This window comes from Ambystoma mexicanum, chromosome 10 (assembly GCF_040938575.1).
Source record: "Ambystoma mexicanum isolate Mex_15411 chromosome 10, UKY_AmexF1_1, whole genome shotgun sequence".
NCBI lineage: Eukaryota > Metazoa > Chordata > Amphibia > Caudata > Ambystomatidae > Ambystoma > Ambystoma mexicanum.
This window is the reverse complement of record NC_090932.1, coordinates 311,285,826-311,308,145: the sequence shown is the minus strand read 5'-3', so window position 1 is coordinate 311,308,145 and position 22,320 is coordinate 311,285,826. Positions and strand designations below refer to the sequence as shown.

Below are 22,320 nucleotides of genomic sequence, written 5' to 3'. Positions count from 1 at the left end.
GAGATCTTGACGATAATCTGTAAACATGTTGAAAGAACGCTGATTTATTATGATTTCTGTATCTGTGAGTTGTCTTTTAGTCAGATCATCGGTATATGAGCTTGAAAGATGGTCATTTTTAACAATCTGAAAATTTATTAAAATTGTTCTTTTTGCTAAACACCTATGTTCACGTGATTCATGCCATTAAGTGTATATAATAATCACTTACAAGAATTCGTATCCCTCTGACAGTGTGTTGGGAAGTTGGGTAGCAAGTGGTATACCTTTGCTTGTGTCTGCTGAAAGATCAAGTAATAGTAGCAGGGCTAGTTTCACGTTGTCTTTCAGCACCTCGATCTGTGTTTTTTGGTCAATGAGGCCAGTTTCCGTCCCGTGCCTAGGCCGGAAATCCGATTCCCTTAAACCAAGAAGATTGTTAAATTCCAGATAGTCCTGTATCTGGAGGTAGGCGGCATGGCCCAATATTTTGCCAGCCCATGCAGAGCTCAGAGAAGGAGCACCCTCTCTACCTGCGCTCAGTCTGTGAACCCGGAGAACATCGCAACACTAGTTCTCAGCAGGGTGATCCAACAGCACTCGCGTGAGGAGACTGCGCAAAGTTCTTACTTGTATTTCTGCACTCATTTTCTAAGAATAATCAAACGAGCCATGAACATAGGTTCCCTGGCAGGCCCCAGGCAGACATGAAAGCCACTTCGGCTGACAGTATCTTTCAAAATGGCGGCCATCACTTTACAGGCTCGGTCTGACTTCAGAAGCTCAAACTAGGTGCAACTTAGCCAGCCCTTAACAACCCCTCTCCGATTTACCTTCACAGGTGTGGGCCATCACAGAAAGGCTGGCTCAGGGGGAGGGATTATGTCACGATTGTGGGAGTCCATTTCTTAAATAAAGAAGTGTACACATGAACCTAGGATGAAGAGGGTAGGGTGTTCCTTTGCCGGAGGAATTGGGTACCCATGATCTTCATCTCTGGATTCTCATTGCATTGTATTGTGTCCTGTGTGGCCTCCAGTTTTCTTTCTTTAGCAGCCTTTCTTTAGACCACTCCCCCCTCCAATTTTCCATTTGACTTAAGGCAATGTTGAACATTTAACGCATGAATAATTGTTATGGACTCTCTGGCTCCATACCCTCCGAAGTTATTACTGGAGCAAGGCTGTGGGCCCATGTCCAACGGATCCAGCTAGCTTCAGCTGTTGTGAACAATAGACTCCTGTATAATGCCAGAAGCCATGGCAGCTGTCGACGGACAACCCCAGCCCCATTCTCCCACGCCGCAGATTCAGCAAACCTGAAAGGGCTTTCCCAGAAATGTTCTCCAACCCCAAGTAGGCTACATCATAATGGCGTAACTGCGTCATCTCTTTCCATAGACGGAGATATAGGAATCCTGGGTCTCTTAAGGGGGTTATTGTTCTTGCAAAGGTGGGATGAGCATGCTGCAAGGTCTAGGATGTGGGTGTCTTGAAACCTGTACATTCATGTGATCGAAAGCGTAGAAAGATGCCGGGCCTGGAGGGTGAGCTAGGTTGATTAGGTGAGTTTGCTGGGATGCTATGCTTTTTCCTTGACTTTCAAGTCAATAACTGCATCACCTCTGTTTGCCATCATCATAATAATGTGACTTATTTCTTCCACACTATAGAATCCCCAACCCTAAGTCTGGCAGTGCAGGTGATTGGAGGAGGAAGTTGTGGCAGGCAGTTGAGTGAGTTGGTGATTTGTTATAGAGGTGGTGAGAGTTTGGAGAGGCAAGAATGCAAGGACTAATCAAAAGATTAAGGAAGTGGGGTAGCAGTATTTCCCAAAGAGCTTAATTATGAAACCGTTGTGGAACTACTTAATGGCCCTTCTCACTATCAACTACATACATTTGACCAGCAAAAACGTCAAGAACTAATTGTGGAACCCATGGAACATGCTAGAACTATTGGTTATATATTTCATTCAGAATGGTCATATCTGAATTGTGAAAACCAAGAAATCCTGCCAATTTATCTTAAAATCATCACAAGACCCCCAGGAAGAATCAGAGTATCAGGTGGCTGTGGCCCATTGCTAGAGCCCCATACAAAATTCATGCATGTCTTTCTTCAACCATTTGCATATCAAGCCTTCTCTTTTTTTTCAAGACTATGCAAGCAGTTTCTAGCATTCTGGTGTTGCATCCTGGAGGAAGAGTGCAGATCACAAACTAGCTTCAATCCATGTGCTCACAGGCTGAAGACAGGGAGACCAGGCTGCTCCTGGCCTGCATGGCCACAGTAGAAATGAGGAGCAGAGCAATCCACGCTGGAGATTTAGGTAGCCAGACGGCAAAGTCACACAGACACCATGATGGATCTACCTGACCACAACATGGCAACGTTGCTGGCCTTCAAGCCCTTGGCCAACGCTCCACCCTTCCAATCAGAAAATGTGTCAATATGGCATTGAGGTAAATGAACTCTTCATAAGTACAATGATAAAAACGAGGTGAAACACATGGGAGGAGGTAGAATCGCAGAGCACTGATCAATCGCATCCCAGAGCTAACAAGGAAACAACTTCAAATTTCCTTGCCATTATTCCGGCAGATATGGCTGCTGAAATTCCAACTGGTAACTATTGTGGGTATCACCTAAGGAAAGGGGGAACCCTACGTGCTTGCTGGTTGGTCTGTGCTTTGTCTGTACCCCATGAACCCAGGGAGGGCATCCCATTGTGAGAGATTGCCATAATATCTGAGCGAAGACTAAATTCAAGGAGAAGTCAAGAAGTCAAAGTCTGCTGCAGTACTATACATACTTGGTAACTGTGAGTGATTTGAAGAAATCCAGCAGGGGCTATGTTCTATAGAATAGGGAACTTGGACACTAGGACCTCCTGGATTAGACCCCTGCACTTGTTTTTTTGTACCTCCATCCTGATGCCATTAGACGGAGTTACCCCTCTTGTTTCTACTTGCACTCCACAGACTCTTTAGAAGTGTATCCACCAGGTTTCTGCGAGCTCAAACCCCAAAGGGGTGAGAACAACCCCTACGAGGAGGATAATCTCAGTTTTGTTCCGTCCTCTTCACTTTCCGTAGTGCAGCCAGTTCGTCACCCCATTCGGCTATGCCTACTTTGGCTTCCCATTTGCTTCATCCAACTGTTCCTGTGGTAGAAATAAAGGTGCTGAACTTAATTCCTTATGTGCTGTGTACTCTGAGTGTCCCACTCTATGACAGTCAAGCCAAGCAAAGTAATGGCTTTCAAACCATGGACTGAAACATGTTCCTGACACAAGGACCAGAAACCCAATACCATTTCTTTGATACAAAGTAAGCGGAAATAGTCTATTCTTGGAAGAGTGGAACACAGTTCTCAAATATAGCCCAATATGTCCTGAAAATTGAATCTCGGTTCATAGGAAGATTAGCCTTGATGCTTTAAATGTGAACATCGTTTATAGGAATGAACTTTTCAATGCGAGATAGGCTGAATCTTTGGCCTCAACCAGTGGAGCAGGCTTAGAGAGCGGCTGCTTCGGTATCCTAGTAACATGGAGCCAGCTGATTGAGGGACTTTAATGTTCCTGAGCTTTTTGCAAAGGAAATTCTTGTCAAACTGGAGATATTCAATTGCAATGTTTATATGACCCCCCCCCCGTGTGACTTATTTAAGATCACAGACATGCCCTTCTGAAGGACGACCCATAGCAAAGATTATGAAACATTCAGCATCTAGGAAACATAAGCAGTATCATTACTATGTACATAAAGAGCTGGCTTTTCCTTGTGGTGTATTGGCTCCGACTGCCTGACTCTTTACCAAAGTAGCCCCTGAAAGGCAAAATTCTGTAATTTCAACAGGAGACCAGCTCGTGAGGTCCTGACTGTGTTTATTTTTTTACGACAAGAGACGCAACAGTGCATTCTGATCAGTCATGGTCGGATATCATATGTACAGTCATGGGGAAGTTAGATTGGGCCTTTCCAATCTTGCCAGAATCAGAAAGTGAGGCTCATGGAGATGGCGGCAGTTTCCTCAGAGATGGACAGTTGACTGCAAGAGAATCTGGAGGAAATATAAATTTTTTATTTTTTTTATTTTTTATTGACATATTTGCTGACTATTGATGGAGGTGTGCATTGATCGGTTTGAGGATATTTGCCTCATTTTTTGTTTTGGAAACGAGGCTCATCCACTTTTGTTGAGAAATGTGTATTTACTAGTTCTATTGCATGAGACTATTGGGCGGTAGCCATGCCCTGGCGCTCGGGGACCGTTTCTTGTCAACCGGTAGAATCTGGCAGAAAGTGCACATCTGCATCTCTTGCCTAGGTGTGGGGCCGCTCCACCAGAAAGATGCACCGATTCCATGTTTCCGGTCCTTTTCCACTCCATCTAGATTATTCAAATGAATCCCCAACATGGGTGTGCACGTGCATGGTGGAGATCAGCAATGGAAGCCATCCGGAAACAACTGTCTCGGGAGGATAGCTCAGGGGCAATGTGCTTGCCTTGGAAGCAAGACGACACTGAGCACCAACGGTTCGATCCCTGAGTCTGCGGTTAGAAACCTCTGGGTAGTAAGAGCGTTATAAATAACCTATCATATCATAACATGGTGGTCATCCTGACAGGGGATCACTGTGGACTGTGCCTTCTGATCAGGCACAACAATGCCAGCGCAAACCAGTATTCTGATCACCGGGCATATTTTTCACCTCGGGATTCCTGCTCCATAGAAGAAGTAAAAATCAGAGTGGGAACGAGATAACCGCAGAAATTATGCTTTCCATTCGTTTCATCAGCATTCACCTTGATTAGATTGAGGCTACCGCTAGCAGCCATTTTCATAAAAGGCACCAGGATACATTGCAAAAAAGCCTACTTCTGCAATGGTGTTGTACAATTAGATCACAGAAACAATGCTAGATTCTAGAAAAGAAAGTGACTCAGTGCAAGGAAATTGGCACAGGACTAGTCACCATTATCAAAGTACTCCATAGTCGGGCCGGCAGACCCTGAGTCCACATGCCAAATACCACAGCAGTTTAATCTTTTCAGGTGGTCCATGGCATTTATGAAGATTTGGGCACTAGAAGGGTTGAAGGAGTGATGAACATTTATAGCAGCCCTGAATACCTGCATAACAAGCCTTGGCCTAGATGTTGCTCCCAATCCAAAGAAGGGCACTGAAGTAAGCGGGAGCATCAGGGCCTCTGAACCTGATACAGTAAGATCTCAGTTTACTTGCTAGCTTTTTGCAGGGTCCTAAAAAGTGTGGTTTCGGTTCCAGATGTAAGCCCAAACTCCAATGTCTGTGCTGGGCTGAGCGACCAGCTCCCGTTAAGCTGCAGCCAAATCCCTATCAGACTTCAAACTATTAGCATAGAAATAGAAGAGGGGAAAGGCGGCCATCTGCTTGCTTGTTTCCTGGTGGCAACATTCATAAGAAGGTGAAGGCTCCGAGACCTGATGTCTCATCTTTCTTCCTCGTAAACAGTATTTTCTGTCAGTTTAAACCTCATTGCGGCAGTGTCTAATTTCCCGCATTCAAAATGCCATTCTGGGGTGAACGCTTCAGCAGGGTGTCTTGGACACTGGATGCTTCAGAAATTGTTTGCCCACCTCAGCGAGGCTTCTTAACCTGAGAAACCTAACTATTGCCTTCAATGCGTTCACATTGGACTGCTCCAGAAGGCATCCAACAAGCGTAAGAAGCACTTTTTAAAGCCTAAGAAATAGTACCTGCTTTATCATGGCAGATGTCTTTGGGGTCCTTACCAATGAAGGATCCCAAAGACATTGATTTCCCCCAAAGAAAGGCAGATACATGAATACTGCAAATCCCAGTGTGCCATTGATACCATGTCAAGCAAAACAGGGCCTTAATGGGAGCACAGACTGCAAGACTGCATAGACAAACCCATGACCTGTCCGCCCAGGAATGGACAGTATATAGCGACGAGCAAACCTGTTGGGGGAGGCCCAAAGGATCAGCCTGCAAATATCCATTAGGGAGGCACCCCTGGCTTCTGCCCACAAGGTGGCCATCCCCCTGGTATATCTCCCCACCGTGGTACCTAGAAGAGGGGTATTCAAAATTGAGGATGCCAGCGAGATGGTGTCTTATCCATTGACTAATCAAAAGAGAAGAGGCCTTGTGACCCTTGTTGGGCCTCTAAAAGTTACAAACAGACTATTTGAAAATCAGATTTTGAAGGTCTGGTTGACATAGGTTAACACGACTTCCTGCACATTCAGGGACGATAACCCAGCTCTGTCCTCCTGAGTGAGATCAGTTGGAAGGATAAAGAACACAATCCCCTGAGAGAGATGAAAAGTAAAAACAACATTATGGTGAAACGTAGTGGTTGCAAATGTGGGCTGTTGCCTCCAGAAAGATGATAATTTAAAGAGGGGATCAGAGCAGGGCTCAAAGTTCCTCAATCCTTCTGGTCAAAGTGATGGTCACCAAAAATATGGGTTTCAATATCAGATGTTTAAGGCTGTAATTTCCCAAACGGAGGGCCTTGCAGGGCCCAGGGAATCAATGGGAGGTTCCTTGGAGGGGCCAGAGATGTTGTCCCAGGCTGGAAGTGGGGAAAATTCCACAGATTTCTGGAGATGTCATCTGCTGCATGGACCTCCAACAAAGCATCCAGAAAGCCTGGATGGTAGCCCAATGAGCACTAAGCGTGGACAGAGATGGACCCAGATGGAAGCTATCCTGAAGAAACCTGGCTATGTCAGGATAAATAAAGTTGAGAAGCAGTAGATTGTTCCCGCCACACCAGGCCAAATAGGTATGCCAGTGTTGGTCAGAAGAGCAGAGGGTGAATGGCCTCTTGGAAGCCAGAACCGCTATGACGAAGGGAAGTGTGTGGAGGACACTCACACCTGATGCCTTCCCTATCAATGCCAATTGCCAGTTGTTGAGAGTAGAATCCCCACTAGGATTAGAGGAGGAATCTGGGAAGCGGATGAGGAGGAGCAACTGCCAACCATTGGCGGAGGGATAGCAAGTTCTCAGGGAATGGGGCTATCATCAGAATGCAGGCACAGATGAGTTTGATTCACCTCAGAATCCTAGAAAACAGAGGGATGGGTGTAAACATCTAGAGACATTTCTAAGGCCAGGGAATGGCCAATGCAGTGGTTGCATGCACAGGCCCCTTTCTCTGGAACCCTGGAGCAGAACTGGGGCAGCCTGTGATTGTTCTAAAAAGCAAACATGTCCACTTATGGCTGAGCAAAGCCGCAAATGGCTAAGCAGAATGGTGCAGGACTGATGGATGTTTTCTGAGAAGAGAGGTTAGGAAGTTCCTGATGACAACATTTGCCAGAGAATTATAGGCTCCTCTGATGAGCAATGTCCCCAATGACAAAAGGCTCTTCTCCGCCGAGGAAATCGTCATGAGAGAAATAGAGCAGGGGAAAGCGGGCATATCCCCCCTGGTGGTTGGCATAAGAGACTGCTGTTGTGTATTTGCATCAGACACTCACTGCCCCAAGACCAGTTCGTTGAGGATAAACCCTTCAGAGTCTGCTAGATGGCTTATGATTTCCTCCAGTTGAAGGATTAGAGAGACTCCCGGTGGGACCATCGCCAATGCATAGTTGCGGTTCCAAGAAATGCACCCTAGCATTTGCGTCAGTGGTGATGACAGCTGGTAAGGACGAATTAAGAGAAAACCTTTAAGTACATTGGCTCGGTTAAACACCCACTGAAGTGAGGCCAGAACCCGAGGAGACATAGGAATTAATCTCTTGAAATGTTCAACAAATCTGGAGACCAATGTTGACAAAGATGCCTCAGGAGGGCTCGTCGGGTAGAAACATGCCCATGGTGTATGAAACACTGAGGCTGACATCAGCCCCTGGATCTTTTACCACCTCCAGGCAGAAGACATCTTATAGTGAAAGATCTGCACCACCCCTTGAATGATGCATAGAGGACTTGCTTCTGGAAGATGCACCAGACCAGGATTTGTATGGAAAAGGAGATCCTGAGCGGCAACAGGATGCAACTTCTTCAGATTGATTAGGAAGCCAGGGTTGAACAGGAAAGATGAGACCCTGGACAATTATATAGACACGCTCAGAGGACGTCTACTTGAGGAGATTGTCAAAGTAGGGGTATGCCAGCAGGCCCCCCTCATGAAGCCTTTCCAACAATGGTGCCAGAATCTTGATAACCCCATTGTGGCATATCGAAGACTGAGGGGGAGGCTCTGATGTCAGGACCTGCCTGCTGACGCCATGAAGACTTTCCTCCCCAGAACACTGTCTGAGGTAGAAAGGTACTCTGGCACAGAAGGCTTGAGCACAAACTCAGGAGGAACACTAACTGGCTCTCTCTTTCAAGCTGTAAAGAAATATTCAAATAAAGGTTAAACAGGGAAAGTCAAGACAATTACCCATTCCATCCTTCTGCAGTCTCCTACTTGAGTGGAAGTGATCTGGCACAGATTCACCTAGGACTGGTTCCTCTTACTTTGGGATTTACCAGCCCATTGGCCTGACCACTGCCCATCGAGCATGTTGCCTAGCAAACACACATAATGTAGCAGACAAATGTCCGTACCTAGGCAGCACGAGGGTGCAGCTAATTGCTTATGTAGGCAGTTTATTACCAGTCCAGGAGCCCGAGTGCAATGGCCCGACATAGTGACTGAACAGAGGTTCACAGGGACCTAACCCAGGCAGAACAAGGGTGCATCTGAGTCTGAAATTGCATTCCAGAGACAAGAAGGGATGAGAAGGTGGCCGGATAACACAGAGAAATATTTCAATAAGTCAGGGTGCAATTCCTACCCAGTAAAAAATTATCCTTGCAGCACTAGTTTTCTAGAGCACAGGGTAAGCACATGCCCAAAATGTCAAATGTGCCACAGTCGGAATCCAAAAGAGCAACCAGGGATAGGCAAAGACTGAAACCCAGACAGACAGGTAGCTGGAAATCCAGGGTAAATCTAGATGTGTTGTCGATGTAAGAAGCCACAAAGTCAAAAAAGACAGGAGAAAACAAGAGAAGAAGCTGGTACCCACTTTCTCAGTATCCAGTTGAGTTTGTGTTGAGAAGCACCAAAATGCTTCTCTTCCCAATCCTTAACTCCCGGGATAGCGGGCTTCTGGACCGCATCATTCCCATTTGGCTAAGCTTCCTTTGCTTCATGCTTTCATTACGCCTGAGGCGGCATTCGAGCAAGACCTTGCGTTCTTCATAGTGTGAAATCGACAATGACTGCCGCAAATGCCATACCAAATGTTACTTACCTCCATGCGGGCTGGGTGTCCCACGTCCATGCATGTGGATCCTAACTTCTGAACTGAAAATGTAGGCTCCAAAGCTCAGGAACCAGGTATCGCAGAGACGAATTAGAGCTTGCAGGTAGGCATTTCTAAGGAGTAGGAAGGCCAGTCCGTCTTCTGCCAATATCAAGCGGATGATATGCTGGAGGGTCTCCATTTGTAACTATGTTGGCCAAAAATTAATAGCCCCCAGTACTAGTCTGTAACCCCCTGAGATCTTGGTGACCAAGAAGACTCAGGAATATCAATCAAGTCTCCCAGAGGAACTGGTTAAATTGCCTTAGTTGTCTGTAGATCCTGGATCTCCTTCTCCATGAGCACTCTCTCCTGCCGATCCACAGGCGAAGGGATATACAAAGTTCCCCTGTTTGTGGGACAGGAGTCAAACTCCACTTCAAAGGCCTTCTTGATGATTTCTAAGACCCATGGATCTGATACAGACGTGCTGCAGAAAGTATCGAAGAGACATAGGCCCCTACAGCCCTAGAGGAGCAGATTGAGGAGTACACTGACAGTCAGGTGCGAGATGTCTTGTGATTAGAGGAAGCTCTAATTTTCTGAGCCAGGGCATACCGCCTGCCTTTGAATCTTATCCTATCCCAAGGAGATGCTTAAAATGAGCTTTGTCAGATCTTTCTACAACCACATTGATGTTTCAATGATTTCAGGTAAAATTTGGTACAGATTGGTGGGACGGTGTGGAATCGTATAAGGAACAAACTAAAACATTTTCTGTATATATATATATATATATATATATACATGTGATGGCACTTCTGGTAACACCATCAAGATAAAAGTCATATTGTGTTACGTGCAGTGATGGCTTCATGGTAAAAGTTCATATGGCATCACTTCCAGTGTTGTCGTCAGGTGTGGAAATTCACTTCGGCTAATCCTTGGGATTTTGGTGAATTGGCATCCCTGAGTGCAATCACACTCAAATGTGGAGAATGGTGGTCCTGCAATGACTCAACAAAATACAAACCAAAGTCGGTGTTGGATGGAAAGTTGAATGATTGTCTTCCTCCGAGCGAGTATTAAGATGGAACAAATGTAATAACATACTAATACAGGAAAGAATTGTAAAATCTAATCTTTTATTGCTTAATTATATTCTGAATGAAGATGTACGATATTTCAGAGGGCGGGCACGAAATATCCCGAATTTATGAATTATTGATGACTAGGATGGGCAAGGAGTTGCTCCAACTGAGGCGGGACTGGGAGGAGGAGGCGGGAGAACCTTTGCTAGACGGACAATGGGAGAGGGCCCAGAGGTATCATAAAAAGGTGTCCCGGAACGCGAGGCTGCAGCAGATCCAGTTATATGTCACCCACAGGGCATATATGACCCCTAGCAGAATTGCCAGGTTTGGAAGCTCAGTGATACAGAAGTGCCCCAGGTGTGGGGAGGTGGAGGCCGAGTTGATCCACATGTTCTGGGCATGTCCGGAGGTGGGTAGATTCTGGTTGGAGGTCCAACGTCGTCTCTCCCAGAAGGGGATTCAGTTGGAGGTGGAGTCAGTATGGACATGCATGCTGGGGGGCTTTGTCAGGCCACGCAACCTGAGGCACATCAGTAAGATGAAAGACCTAGCTTACATCTGGGCCAAAATGAGGATTGCAATGGGCTGGAAAGCAGCCCAAAGACCCAGAATAGAGGTATGGTGGGCCGACCTCCTGAAATGGGCAAAGGCGGAGATGGCGGAATGGTGGGAAGCTTTCACCAGGGGAGGGGAGGGGAGGAGGAGGTGGGACCCCGGATAGAGTGGAGATCACTAGTGGCAATGATGGTGGTACTCCCTCAGGATGAATTTAGCGAAGATGACACGCTTGGGAACAAAGAGGGAGACAAACCCTAAGGAACGTATTTTGAGGTATTGAACGAAGGGCTCGAGTTAAGGGGTGGGAGGGGGGAGGACTGTGATGCAAAACATGTGGAAATAATGATGCGATGCATACATGCGAATGTCCTACATGTTGGTAAAGTTGGTGTGTTGTTTATAAAACAATAAAGTTTTTTTTTTTAAATATATATATTCTGAATGAAGAAACTAATTCCCTTCCACTCCCACCAATGGCATGGCCCTGGTCCTCAACCTATTCCACACACCAATGGAATGGCCCTGGACCACCCTCCTAACGCCCCGCACCAATGGCATGGCCCTGGTCCCCACCCTATTCCCCTCACCAAATGCATGGTCCTGGTCCCTCGGTCTCGGGACGGTAGCTCACTGGCAACGTGCTCGCCTTGGAAGCAAGACGACACTGGGCACCACAGGTCGGATCCACGGGCCGCGCTTAGAATCCTCTGGGTTTTAAGTGCGTCATAAATAACCTATCATATCATGTCATATCCCCCCAACAATTAACAATGGCATGGCCCTGGTCCCCACCCTATTCCCCTCACCAATGGCATGGCCCTGGTCCCCATATCACCCCATACCCACCAAACACTATTCACCATAACCTCCATCGAAACACTATTCCCCATGACCCCATCCCAACCAAACACTATGCCCTATGACCCCACCCCCCAACAAAAGGGCCAGCCCATGACACCCCACACCCTCAAGAAAAGGGCCATCCCCATGACCCCCACCCCCAACAAAAGGCATCCACATGACACCACAATGAAAAGGCCATCCCCATGTCCCCCACAGTTTCCAATAAAAGGTCATCCCCATGACCCCCTCACCCCAAACAAAATACCATCCCCATGACCCCCTCATCCCCAACAAAAGGCCACCCCCATAACCCCCAAAGAAAAGGCCAACCCAATGACCCCTAACCCCCAAAGAAAAGGCCATCCCCATGGCACCCCAACAATACACCATCCCCATGACCCTCACCCCAACAAATAGCCATCCCCATGACCCCCCCATCCTCCAAAAGGCAATTCCCATGACTCCCCAACAAAAGGCCATCTCCATGGCCCCCCACCCGTCAAAAGGGCATCCCCATGACCTCCAAGTAAAGGCCATCCCAATGACCCCCTCACCCCCTCCTATGAAAGGGACATCCCCATGAATCCCGCCCCCAACAAAAGGCCATCCCCATGACCCCCCCAAAGAAAAGGCCTTCCCCATGATTTCCCTGACCACCCCAACAAAACATCCCCATGACCCCCCATTTCCCTAACAAGAGGCCATTCCCTTGAACCCAAGACGCTGAAGTGGCATGTGGGTGGGCCTCTACTGAACGTGTACTGTGGCTGGCGTGGCAAGGCTGAAATGCCTTCCGTCAACAAGTCTTTAGCCACGCCAGCCACAATGATGGCCCTCCATTAGTAATGCACAACCACTACCTGACTCGTAAGAGCCACGTAGTACATCGACTGAACCAATGGAGGGTCAGTATTTTTCCTGACCCAGCAAGGCAGCAAAGACTTTCCTAATGGAGGGTGGCAGTTGCAGCTTGTGAACCGCCCTCCATTAGGAAAGTGTTTGACCCTGTCGGGCCAGAAAAAACAACATGCCGGGCCACACCTGGCCCGCGGGCCGTATGTTGTGTTCCTGTGAACTACGTTTTGTTGTACCTATGTTGCTGTGGCGCAGCTCATTATTGATCACAAGTCAGATTTTCTCAGATTGTCTCAAAATGGGTCACACATCTTCTGGGAGGAATACCCATCTTACCCTCATGAATGATTCCAGGTGCATCACATTGGCAAACCACTCAAATCCTCTAGGTACAACAGGTTTGATACCCTTATGGATTTCATAGAGCAGTACCATGCTGCACTTATTAATTATCTAAGTGCTAAACAGTGTCCACCCTTCTGGACCATCTGGTTCAACACATTGCCCAACTCCCAAAACCATATAATTTCAATGTCTTATCCCCAAAATCCCTCCAAGTGCAACACATTGCCTATCACCAGAATTCATGCAAGTGCTATACATTGCCTATCCCCAACAATCCATCCGAGTGCAATACATTGCCCATCACCAAACTCCATCCAAGTGCTATACATTTCCTAACCCCAACAATCCCTTCAAGTGCAATACATTGCCTAACCCCAAAAATCACTGGCGTGCGATACACTGCCTGCGCTCAGAGATCCTCCCTGTTCGAGACAGTGAATAACCCCAATGACTCCTCCAGACACAATACCCCAGCTGCTCTTGTAAGTTTTATAGGTTCTACAACAAGCCTACCCTCAGCATACTTCCAAGTGTCATGCACATCCTACCCTCAAGATCCTTCCGACTACAACCTATAGGCCAATCGGTAAGTGCACAGCGTAGGCCAACATAATGTTAGTAGCAAAGAGTGGTAGCGCAAAATTGGCTGGGTTTTACCAGAGCACAGTAATGGCTGTGCTCGCCACCTGTACCACATTACCTCAGTTGTTGCTGTAGGATGTTCTGTCTGGCATCCATGGCCAAACAGCAGCAAATAGGGAGTTGGAGCTGCCCAGAGACGAGTTGCCCTTTGCCTCTGGCCCTTAGCCAGCTGCCTGGGCAAGGCTGCCATGGGGGGGTGGGGCACTGAAGAGAGAGAGTTCAGGTCACATGCAGGAGCACAGACCTAATTAGGGGACACTATGGGCTGGTTGGAATGGAGGGTGGTAGAGCTGGAGAGGGTCCCATGGTGGAAAGGGGAGAATCAGAAAGAAGAGAGAATAAAAACAAAGAAACCACCAATGGGGTATGGGGGAGGGGCAGCTTACCATGCAGTTTGATGAAACCTGGAGGCCCAGAGCTAAAGAAGGCCCAGGTCAGCTTCACACAGAGAGACTCCAGGCCTTTCCCATCTGTGTTCCTGCACACGACCGGAAATTCTTGTGGTCTCGACCACAAGAATTTCCGGTCGTGTGCAGGAACACAGACCCAATTAGAGGACACTATGGGTGGGTTGGGAGGCGGGGAGGAAGGAGAGTCAAAGAAGGGGGCCGTAGAAGGTCCTGTGGCGGCAACTGGAGAATCAGAAGGAAGAGAGGGAAAAAAAACAAAGAAACCAACAATGGGACAGCGGAGGAGGACGCTTACCATGTAGGTTTGTGCAACCATGAAGCCTGGAGCCTAAGGGAAGAATCCGTCCACTCATTTTAAATTAAATTAATACAGCCATGAAACATTGGGCATATTGGGTTTTTTATCTGTGAAATAGCTTTGGCCTCAACTTAAGGGTACATACAACAAGACCTTTTAAAATTTGGAAAGAAACTGAAGATTACGTTTGTCCATCGGTTCCATGTGTTAATATCCCCACAAAAATATCGCAATACAAAAATATCACCATATTTTTGTGGCAATATTGACCCATGGACCCTGGGGGGGACACCCCCGCAACCCGTGCATTATTTTAAAATGTGCGGGGGACACCCCGCAACCCCAGCTCCCACAAAATATCCCCCCCAGAAATATCGCCTATGGCCAGACAAACGGCCATATGAACGGCTATATTTTTGGTGGGGATATTTTGTAGGGATACCTGTCCATCAAGCAGCAGCCCCCATTTGATTATGTCATCCTGATATGGCCCAATAAACACCAAAAGCCTCTGGCTTGTTGGTTTCCAGCTATGTAAATTCAAACGGGTAGAACAGTGATGAGAACTTGGTGTCTTTACCACTGCACTTCTTGACATTCTTAGTTTCCTTCACTGGTTTGCGGTAGATGGCCATGACTCTAGCTGTTCTTTTATTTTGTTATCTCCTTTACTACTTTCCCTGTCCCCCCATGAAACGCAGAAGCAGCTCGAAGGTGGCATGTGGCTTTCTATTTTAAAAAAAAAACCGCAATAGGTAAATAAAATGGTTGTGGCTCACAGCTGACATCCGTGGTTACCACCCGAGGATAATATCTTTGGTAGTATTTCATGCCTTATATCCTTGATCCTTGGTATCAACCTATTGCTATACTTCTTGATTGCATCCCACAACTAAAATCTTTGGCTGAATCACCTGGTTCACATTTTTGATTGTCACTCTGGAGCCCCCATACTTTCTGTTATCCCTAGTTGCACCCCAAACCTGACATTCCTTGGTGTATTAGCAGAAACGCCTGGACGCTTTCCACAGCTGCCATCGGTGGTTGCATTCCAGGACGGGTTCATTCCTGGTTGTATGCTATGGATACCGTCCTTTGTTGAATGCCATGTCAGATATCCTTTGTTGCATTTAGGGCTTATATAATTGCTTATGTTTTATTTCTTCTACTGTCTATCACATCACATGGTTGGTGGCCATTATTGTGTGCCATGCCTAACACTGTTGGTTGATTGGTATGCATTTTGTATTCCGCTGAGCAGACTTTTAACCGCATCCCAGTGTTCACATCTTTGTTTGCATCCTACATCTAGCATTCTTGATGTTGCCCTTCGGGTGACATCCGTGATTGTGCCGCATTGATGACATAGCTGGCTACGTCCAAAACTAAAGATAAGGCTATCTTACTATTTTGCTCTGTAGATCCAGGCTAATTCTTCCAAACAAAAAAAATGGAGTTAACAGCTATGCATTTGGGCGATCTTGTGCCGCCAAGGTGATGTGCTCAGATTAGTAGCAGTGGCAGCCCTTTCCACAAAGGGGACCTCCGCTATAGCACTATATTATTCAAAGACAGCTTATATGATAGAAATGCTTATCTTTAAATGAGAACTATGATTTTACTTCAAAATTTAAAGGTTGGAGTAAAATGCTCTTACATCAAACACTTACCTAAGCCCTAGCTATGTACCACTGCCGTCATCTTTGATTGGATTCTATAGTTGTATCTCACCATCGCTTGCCTCACACCGCAATCCTCCCTGGTTACGTTCAGAAACTGACTGGAGATGTTGCATCCCACAGCTGCTGTACTTGGTTTTGACTCCCTACTGCCGTCCTTTGGTATTTCAGTATCACCATTCTTGGTTCAGTTCTATGTTAGTTACCCGTTCCGTCATTCATAGCTGGACTTGTTGGCATCGCTGTGTCTACGGTGGTCGACTGGTTGGTTCTTGTTCCTTATATGATATAATGTCCATGTCTATTCCTCAAATATATGGATTTTGTAATTTGCTAAATTTCCTCAATGGCCTAATTGTATGTATTTCCCTCTCTCTCCCTCTCCCTCTAATCCTTCATGCAGGTACAGGCATTGTCAGCTGGCAGTAAATTTGAAGAAGAGATGAAGGCGGAAAAAGACGAGATAAAGAGGCAAGAAGAGGAAATGCGAAACCGAAGAGCTGCGTTCAGAGATTTGAAGTCTGCATTCACCAATTAAATGGTTTTCTACTTTGCACACAAACTCCTGCAGTGGCTACACAGAGCTCATTCAACTGTATTTACTGCTGGCTGAGGAGACCAGCAGAGATTCAAAATCGATTCCCTCCCCGCTCACTGTCCATCCACTGTGCCAAGGGACATGTGGGGATGCAGTGTATACAGCCCATTCCATCCCCACACACTGCACATCCACCCGATTCAGGTGAAGCCTTTGGCGACACTGCAAAGCTTGTTCGAACCCCGATGAAGGCATCACTCAACCAATGGACTCCCTAATGGGACTTCAGAAATCTCACTTCGCAATTGCTCCTCCAATTCCTTGAGACACTGCACAAGTCATTCCTTTTGCTTAGTCCACTCAAGATTATCTCACAGATTAGGCATTGTTTTAGACGGTTCTGCAGTGAAGGTATTTACAGCGCCTGGGTCGAGCTCTTTTTGGACTTCATTAAATCCAGAAAAAGCCAAAGGACTTCTAAAAATAAAGGGCCGGGAAGTCCAAGTCATCCATAGATTGCATTGGGTATAAATTATCGGTTTCAGTGGTGGAACCGCTGAAATATTCGTAATCATGCAGATGGTATTTTTGTTTTGCCTAATTTCTCCATCCCTCCAGGCCTTGTGACCAATTTGGGACTTTAGCAAATGCAATCATGTGAAAAGTAGAATGCCAGAGAGTTCTACTTGTCTTTGCTTATCCTCTGACTTCCATTTTTATCACAAATGTCCTTTGCTCCACGAAATTCTAACCATGGAAGTATTTTGACTTCCATAAACATGGAATACCTTCCACATTTTTATGAATGCCATTTTATGGCTTCCTCTCCAAAAGGTTAACTGAAATGTTGGGTGTCCATCCGGTTCCAACATGGGTCTGTGACTAACAGACAGCAAGAACACAAAAAAGGGCCACTGTATTTTAGGTCCAAACACAACTTCAGCATGCCATTCAGGCCTAGAGATGACCGGGATATTCTTAATACATTTTAGAATGATCCAGTGGAGCAGTTTTACTGCTGCTAATGAATACCTAGTTTCAAATGTAATTAAAAAAACACTAAATACTAAAATACATATCAATGCGCTCCCTACAAATACACATTCAAATTTGGGCCGAATACATATTGCGATGAAACAAAGCAAAACACTTCAAAATGTATAATTTCTTTTTAAAAAACGAATAAGCAAACCTGCTAATCACATACACAAATAATAGCTGGAATATTTTAGCTATATTCATAATTGTTTTCCTTTGAGAATGTCTTAATTGCTTATTTGTACATACGCAATTTTGAAATGTTGCTTATTGTTTTTTTTAAAGTAATTGTAGATTTATAAAGTGAGTTTTTGTAGGGAATGTTCTGTTTCGGGATAAATGTGTATGTGCGATTTGTATCCATCACACGTTGTTATCTTGCACTTGTATAGCACCTACTGCCATAGATCATGGCATCGAATCTCTTGTGCCTGTCAGTGAAGCAAAGGAGGAGTATGATAGAGCATTGAGAGCGGTCGGGAGGAGCAAAGTCGGGTAGATAGTTGGGATGAGGTGCTCAGGAAGGCATGAGAAGGATAGGTGGAAGAGCTATGTGTACAAATGGTCCAAATGTATTTTGCGACTCAACAGTATTCTATGGGGCGCATTGTCGAAAGGAGAGATAGCTGGAGAAGAGGTGCTCGCTGTGCCAGCGGGCATGTCTGGAATGTACTCACTGCATGTTGTGCCTGGGAATATTGAAGCCATGCCCAAGAAAACCCAGGTGGCTAAGCCCTTCTACTTACTTCCCTAGGCTCCCCCGCCCCACAAAAATCAGTTTGCCAATTTTGCAACGGCTCCTGTTTCTGGGTTTGACGTATCAACGGCTCCCGTTTCTGGGTTCGACGTATCAACGGCTCCCGTTTCTAGGTTTGACATAAACCCTGGCGAGACTTCATCAGTGATAGGTTCCACTGGATCATTTTAAGAGGTTCCCTAACTGCTCATTCCTTCTCCACTCTCTCCTCATCCCCTCTAAGGGAGTTCAGAGAATCCACAGGACGAATTCATTCCCCATTCAAAATATGAACACTTTCCCAAAAGACACCCTTCCGCCTTCATTGGCTTGCCACTGCGCCGTCAAAGCTGCGGCTTCCACACAAAGCTTATTACACATGGTCCAATGGCACAAGCAGAGCTTATTCCATTCCTCGTCCCTGCTCTGCCAAGCATCCTGCAGGCAACATCTCAGTGCCACCTGCAGGTCAGTGGTTCTAATACCCGAAGGACCAACTTCGCTTTCCTCCTTATGTAGCTGATACATTGAGTACATTTAATATGGATAATAGTAACACCGTTGGTTATTCGACAGCGCTTTCAACTCGCAAACCTGTAGTAGTGAGCTGTGTGTATATATAAAGCAAGTAATTACTGATCTTTAATGCGAGCATGCACTGCGCTGACCACTTTGTTTTTCTCCCCACCCTACCAAGGAAGACTTGTAGGGACTGTACTCCTTTCGTGAATGCCCTCTCTCTGGCATTCACTCTGCTAAGAAACCCTTACAGGTTGCCCTTATCTCATCCATCCCCACTCCCTATCCACAGAGATGGCCCTCACCTAACTGTACCACCAGTGACTTCCAGGCGCGCAACGCCATTGAGCTAATTGGGCTTCAGCCCCCCACCCGGCCCCCAAAATGTGCGCTATGGGGCAGGTTTTCAGGACATAGCTTTTGGTTAGTCGGAGAGAGGAGAAACTCCTGCCCTGAAACCGGCGGCTTTAAAGTGTAACTGTGTTCATGCAGAAAAATGTATTTGCACAAACGCAGCAAAACTTTAAAGCTGCTAGTTTCATATAAGTCTTCGCTCATCCTGGGAGTATAGCTCAGTGGCAACGTGTTCACCTTGGAAGCAAGACTAAACTAGCAACGCAGGTTCGATCCCCATGTCCACACCTTATAAAAACGCAACTAAGACAAAAATTACAATTATGCAACTAAAAAATCAAACATTTCCTGTAACAGCTCCTGTAGGCAAATGCAAATAAATAAAATAAATATCACCCTTGCCTCAGAAAAATCAATTGCACACATTAGCTCCCTCCCCATGGATGCGAGCGAACATATAACAACATTAAGCGTTCTTTCATACCCGATGGTAAGCAGCGGATGTGCACGCTTGCTTTTTGTTAGGCAGAGAGGCGAGAGAAGCCTTTTCTGAAACTAGCAGTGTTAAAGGGTGTTGCGTGTTAGCTCATTATGTATGTATGCATGTGTGCAAGGAATGTGTATGTAATTATGTGTGAATCAGTGTATGATGTACGGGGGCCTGGGTGTGCATGTAAATGAGCAGGTGTATGGTGAATGGGATATTTAAAAGTGTGAATGTGTAAGAGTGTGTGTTTGTGTGTGCACGCGCACGCTTGGTCTACCATTTAACACTTTGGCCCCATGCCAGTCAGCCCTTGGGGTAGAACAGAGGGGGCAGAGCCTCCAAATGTGCCCCACCCAGTTTCTGAAGTGGTCCCTCCCATCACCAGTTAGCCCCCCAATAATATCTCTCCCCCCAACCCCCGCCTGCACCTTCCGAAATGTAGGTTTCGTTGCACCCCTGCTGGCTTCCCATATACTCAACCAAGAGATCTGTAAAAAGACTGCGCTCCGCATATTCCTACCAGCTACGCAGTCGCCTTCTCTATCTGCGCCTCCACCCCAGTCCAGTGGTTCGCCACTGAGATTTGTAATGTGTATGTTGGCTGTGATAGTCGAGGGTGTGAGCTGGTGAGCTTCCGTGGGGCTCCTTTATAGATTTTGCCAAGGCTGTTCAAGAATTCTTTGTTATTGTCATTTCGAAAAAAAACGCTGAAACAAGGATTGCACCGCGCTTTTAACCTGGTCTCTGTTTAAGTAGTTGTGTTGGTCTGCTTCACATCGGTACCATTTTGTGTTTGTGTTTTTTAGTGTATGAAAGCTGTCATGGTGGTGGCAGGCGGTTTTGTCTGTGGTTGCCTGTATCGTCCGATTCCTGCGTGACACAATGGTTGCACACTATACTTAGTAAATATCAACGCTCAACGCTTTACAGATACCAAATAGCATAACGTTTCATGAAGGGATTGTGACTGCTTCCTGTTCTCACCGCCTATATGTACTTGCTTGCTTCCACCTGAACAGAGCACTTGCCAAAACATCCCCAAGCTGGGGTGTACTATCATGGAGCAGAGTACCCAGACACACACAATACGGAGTATTTCAGCTCCCTCAAGCGTCTGCAACGTTGGCTCTTCGGCTGGTTTGAACTGCAACTCCCATCAACCCTAGCCAGCATAGTCAACGGGGAATGGTAATGGGAGTCGTAGTCCAAAATACATAGAGAGCAGCAGGTTGCAGACAACTGCGCACCCAACTCCTGCTTGGAGCAGGAGCGTGGGACATTTAGAAAATCCGTGGGCGACCGCTCACTTCAAACCTCTTATGTTTTCCACCCATCTACCCCCCCCACCCCCCGCCCCTCTCTTATATTCCGTGAAGAGCAATAGTCGTGCCTTCCGTGCCTTTCAGACCCTGCTGGTAGGGTGGAGCTTAGATTATCTAAATGCGGCAGCTAGGCAACTGTTGCTTGAATAGCCCTGCTGTACATATGCACAGATTATAATATTTAATGATTGTGAGAGATTCACGCTTTGGTAGACACATATTTATAATGAGAGAAGTTTTATAATCATAGTGTGTCATGATATTTTAGCTAATATTTCTCTTTTCTGTAAACTATATTTTTTGTTTTCTATCAAAATGCCAATAAAAGATTCTTTTAACAATGTTCTGACTGGTTTCAGTCCTACAATTGTACTCACTATGCACTCCTGTCTTTAGTAGTGATGTAAATAAGTGATAATATGATGTTATTTGTGGCAAATATGCTTTTCATGAATTTAAGGTGCGGGGGAGATAATCAACCCTGGCATGTGGGTTGTGAGATATATGAACACAGAATAAGTTCCTAATAGAGGAACTCCCGTCCCCTGCACACTTTAACTATCTCAATAGATGAGCAAAAAGCATTCTGGTTTATGTCTTATTGATGTTACACAATTTGTAAAATGTGTTATATGAAACATATATAAAAAATATACTTCAAAAAATGTTTTCAATATTTCAAATAATGGATCAGAATCACTTATTAATTGTAAATTAAACAAATAATTTAATGTTCATGAGGCCCCCAACTCATGGTAGCGGAGGTAATGACATTGGGCCTTAATATAAGGTTGCCGGTCCGGGAACAACGGTACTGGTAGGCTTGCCGGTACCGTAGTGCCCGGGCCCGCAAACTACAAGTTGTGCTTGCGGGTGCCTTTCTGCCCGCAAGGTCGGACCTGGCGGGCAGAGCGGCACCCATGAGCACAGCATGCCGCATGCACCGGCGCCATTCACGAATGGTGCCGGTTCATGCGGCTTCCCCATTCCCATTGAGCCTTATGGGGCTCACATGGGAATGGGGAAGAATGTTTTCCGGTGCCCTGAAATGGGCAATTACCGGGTCCGCCGGGGTTGTAATACCCCTGTAATTGCCCATTCCAGGGCGCCGGAAAGAAAAAGCTCTGGCGGCAGCCGTGCCTGTAATACCCAAAGTCGTAATGAGGCCCATTGTCTAGAGGACAGAAAGCATAGTTGGGGAGGCCAAAGAGGATGCTGGCACCGTAGTTCAGTTTAGAGAAGACAAGAGTGTTGAAGAGATGCTTGGCGGGCTTTAAAGGAAGGAGGTGCCTGATTTTCCTAATATTAAGGAGGTTGAGGCGAGCTGCCATTACAGTTATTGAGATGAAAGTAG

General features: G+C 46.2%; 1 protein-coding gene across 1 annotated transcript in view; it reads left to right on the top strand.

Annotated features, from left to right (window-relative positions):
* Positions 1–21,307, top strand: part of EFHD1 (EF-hand domain family member D1) — a 372,581-nt gene extending 351,274 nt beyond the window's left edge. Inside the window, exon 4 of the mRNA XM_069617904.1 lies at positions 16,376–21,307. Coding sequence (XP_069474005.1) covers positions 16,376–16,510 — 135 coding nt within the window. The 3' untranslated portion in view covers positions 16,511–21,307. The remainder of the gene's footprint in view (positions 1–16,375) is intronic.
* The last annotated feature ends 1,013 nt before the right edge of the window (positions 21,308–22,320 follow it).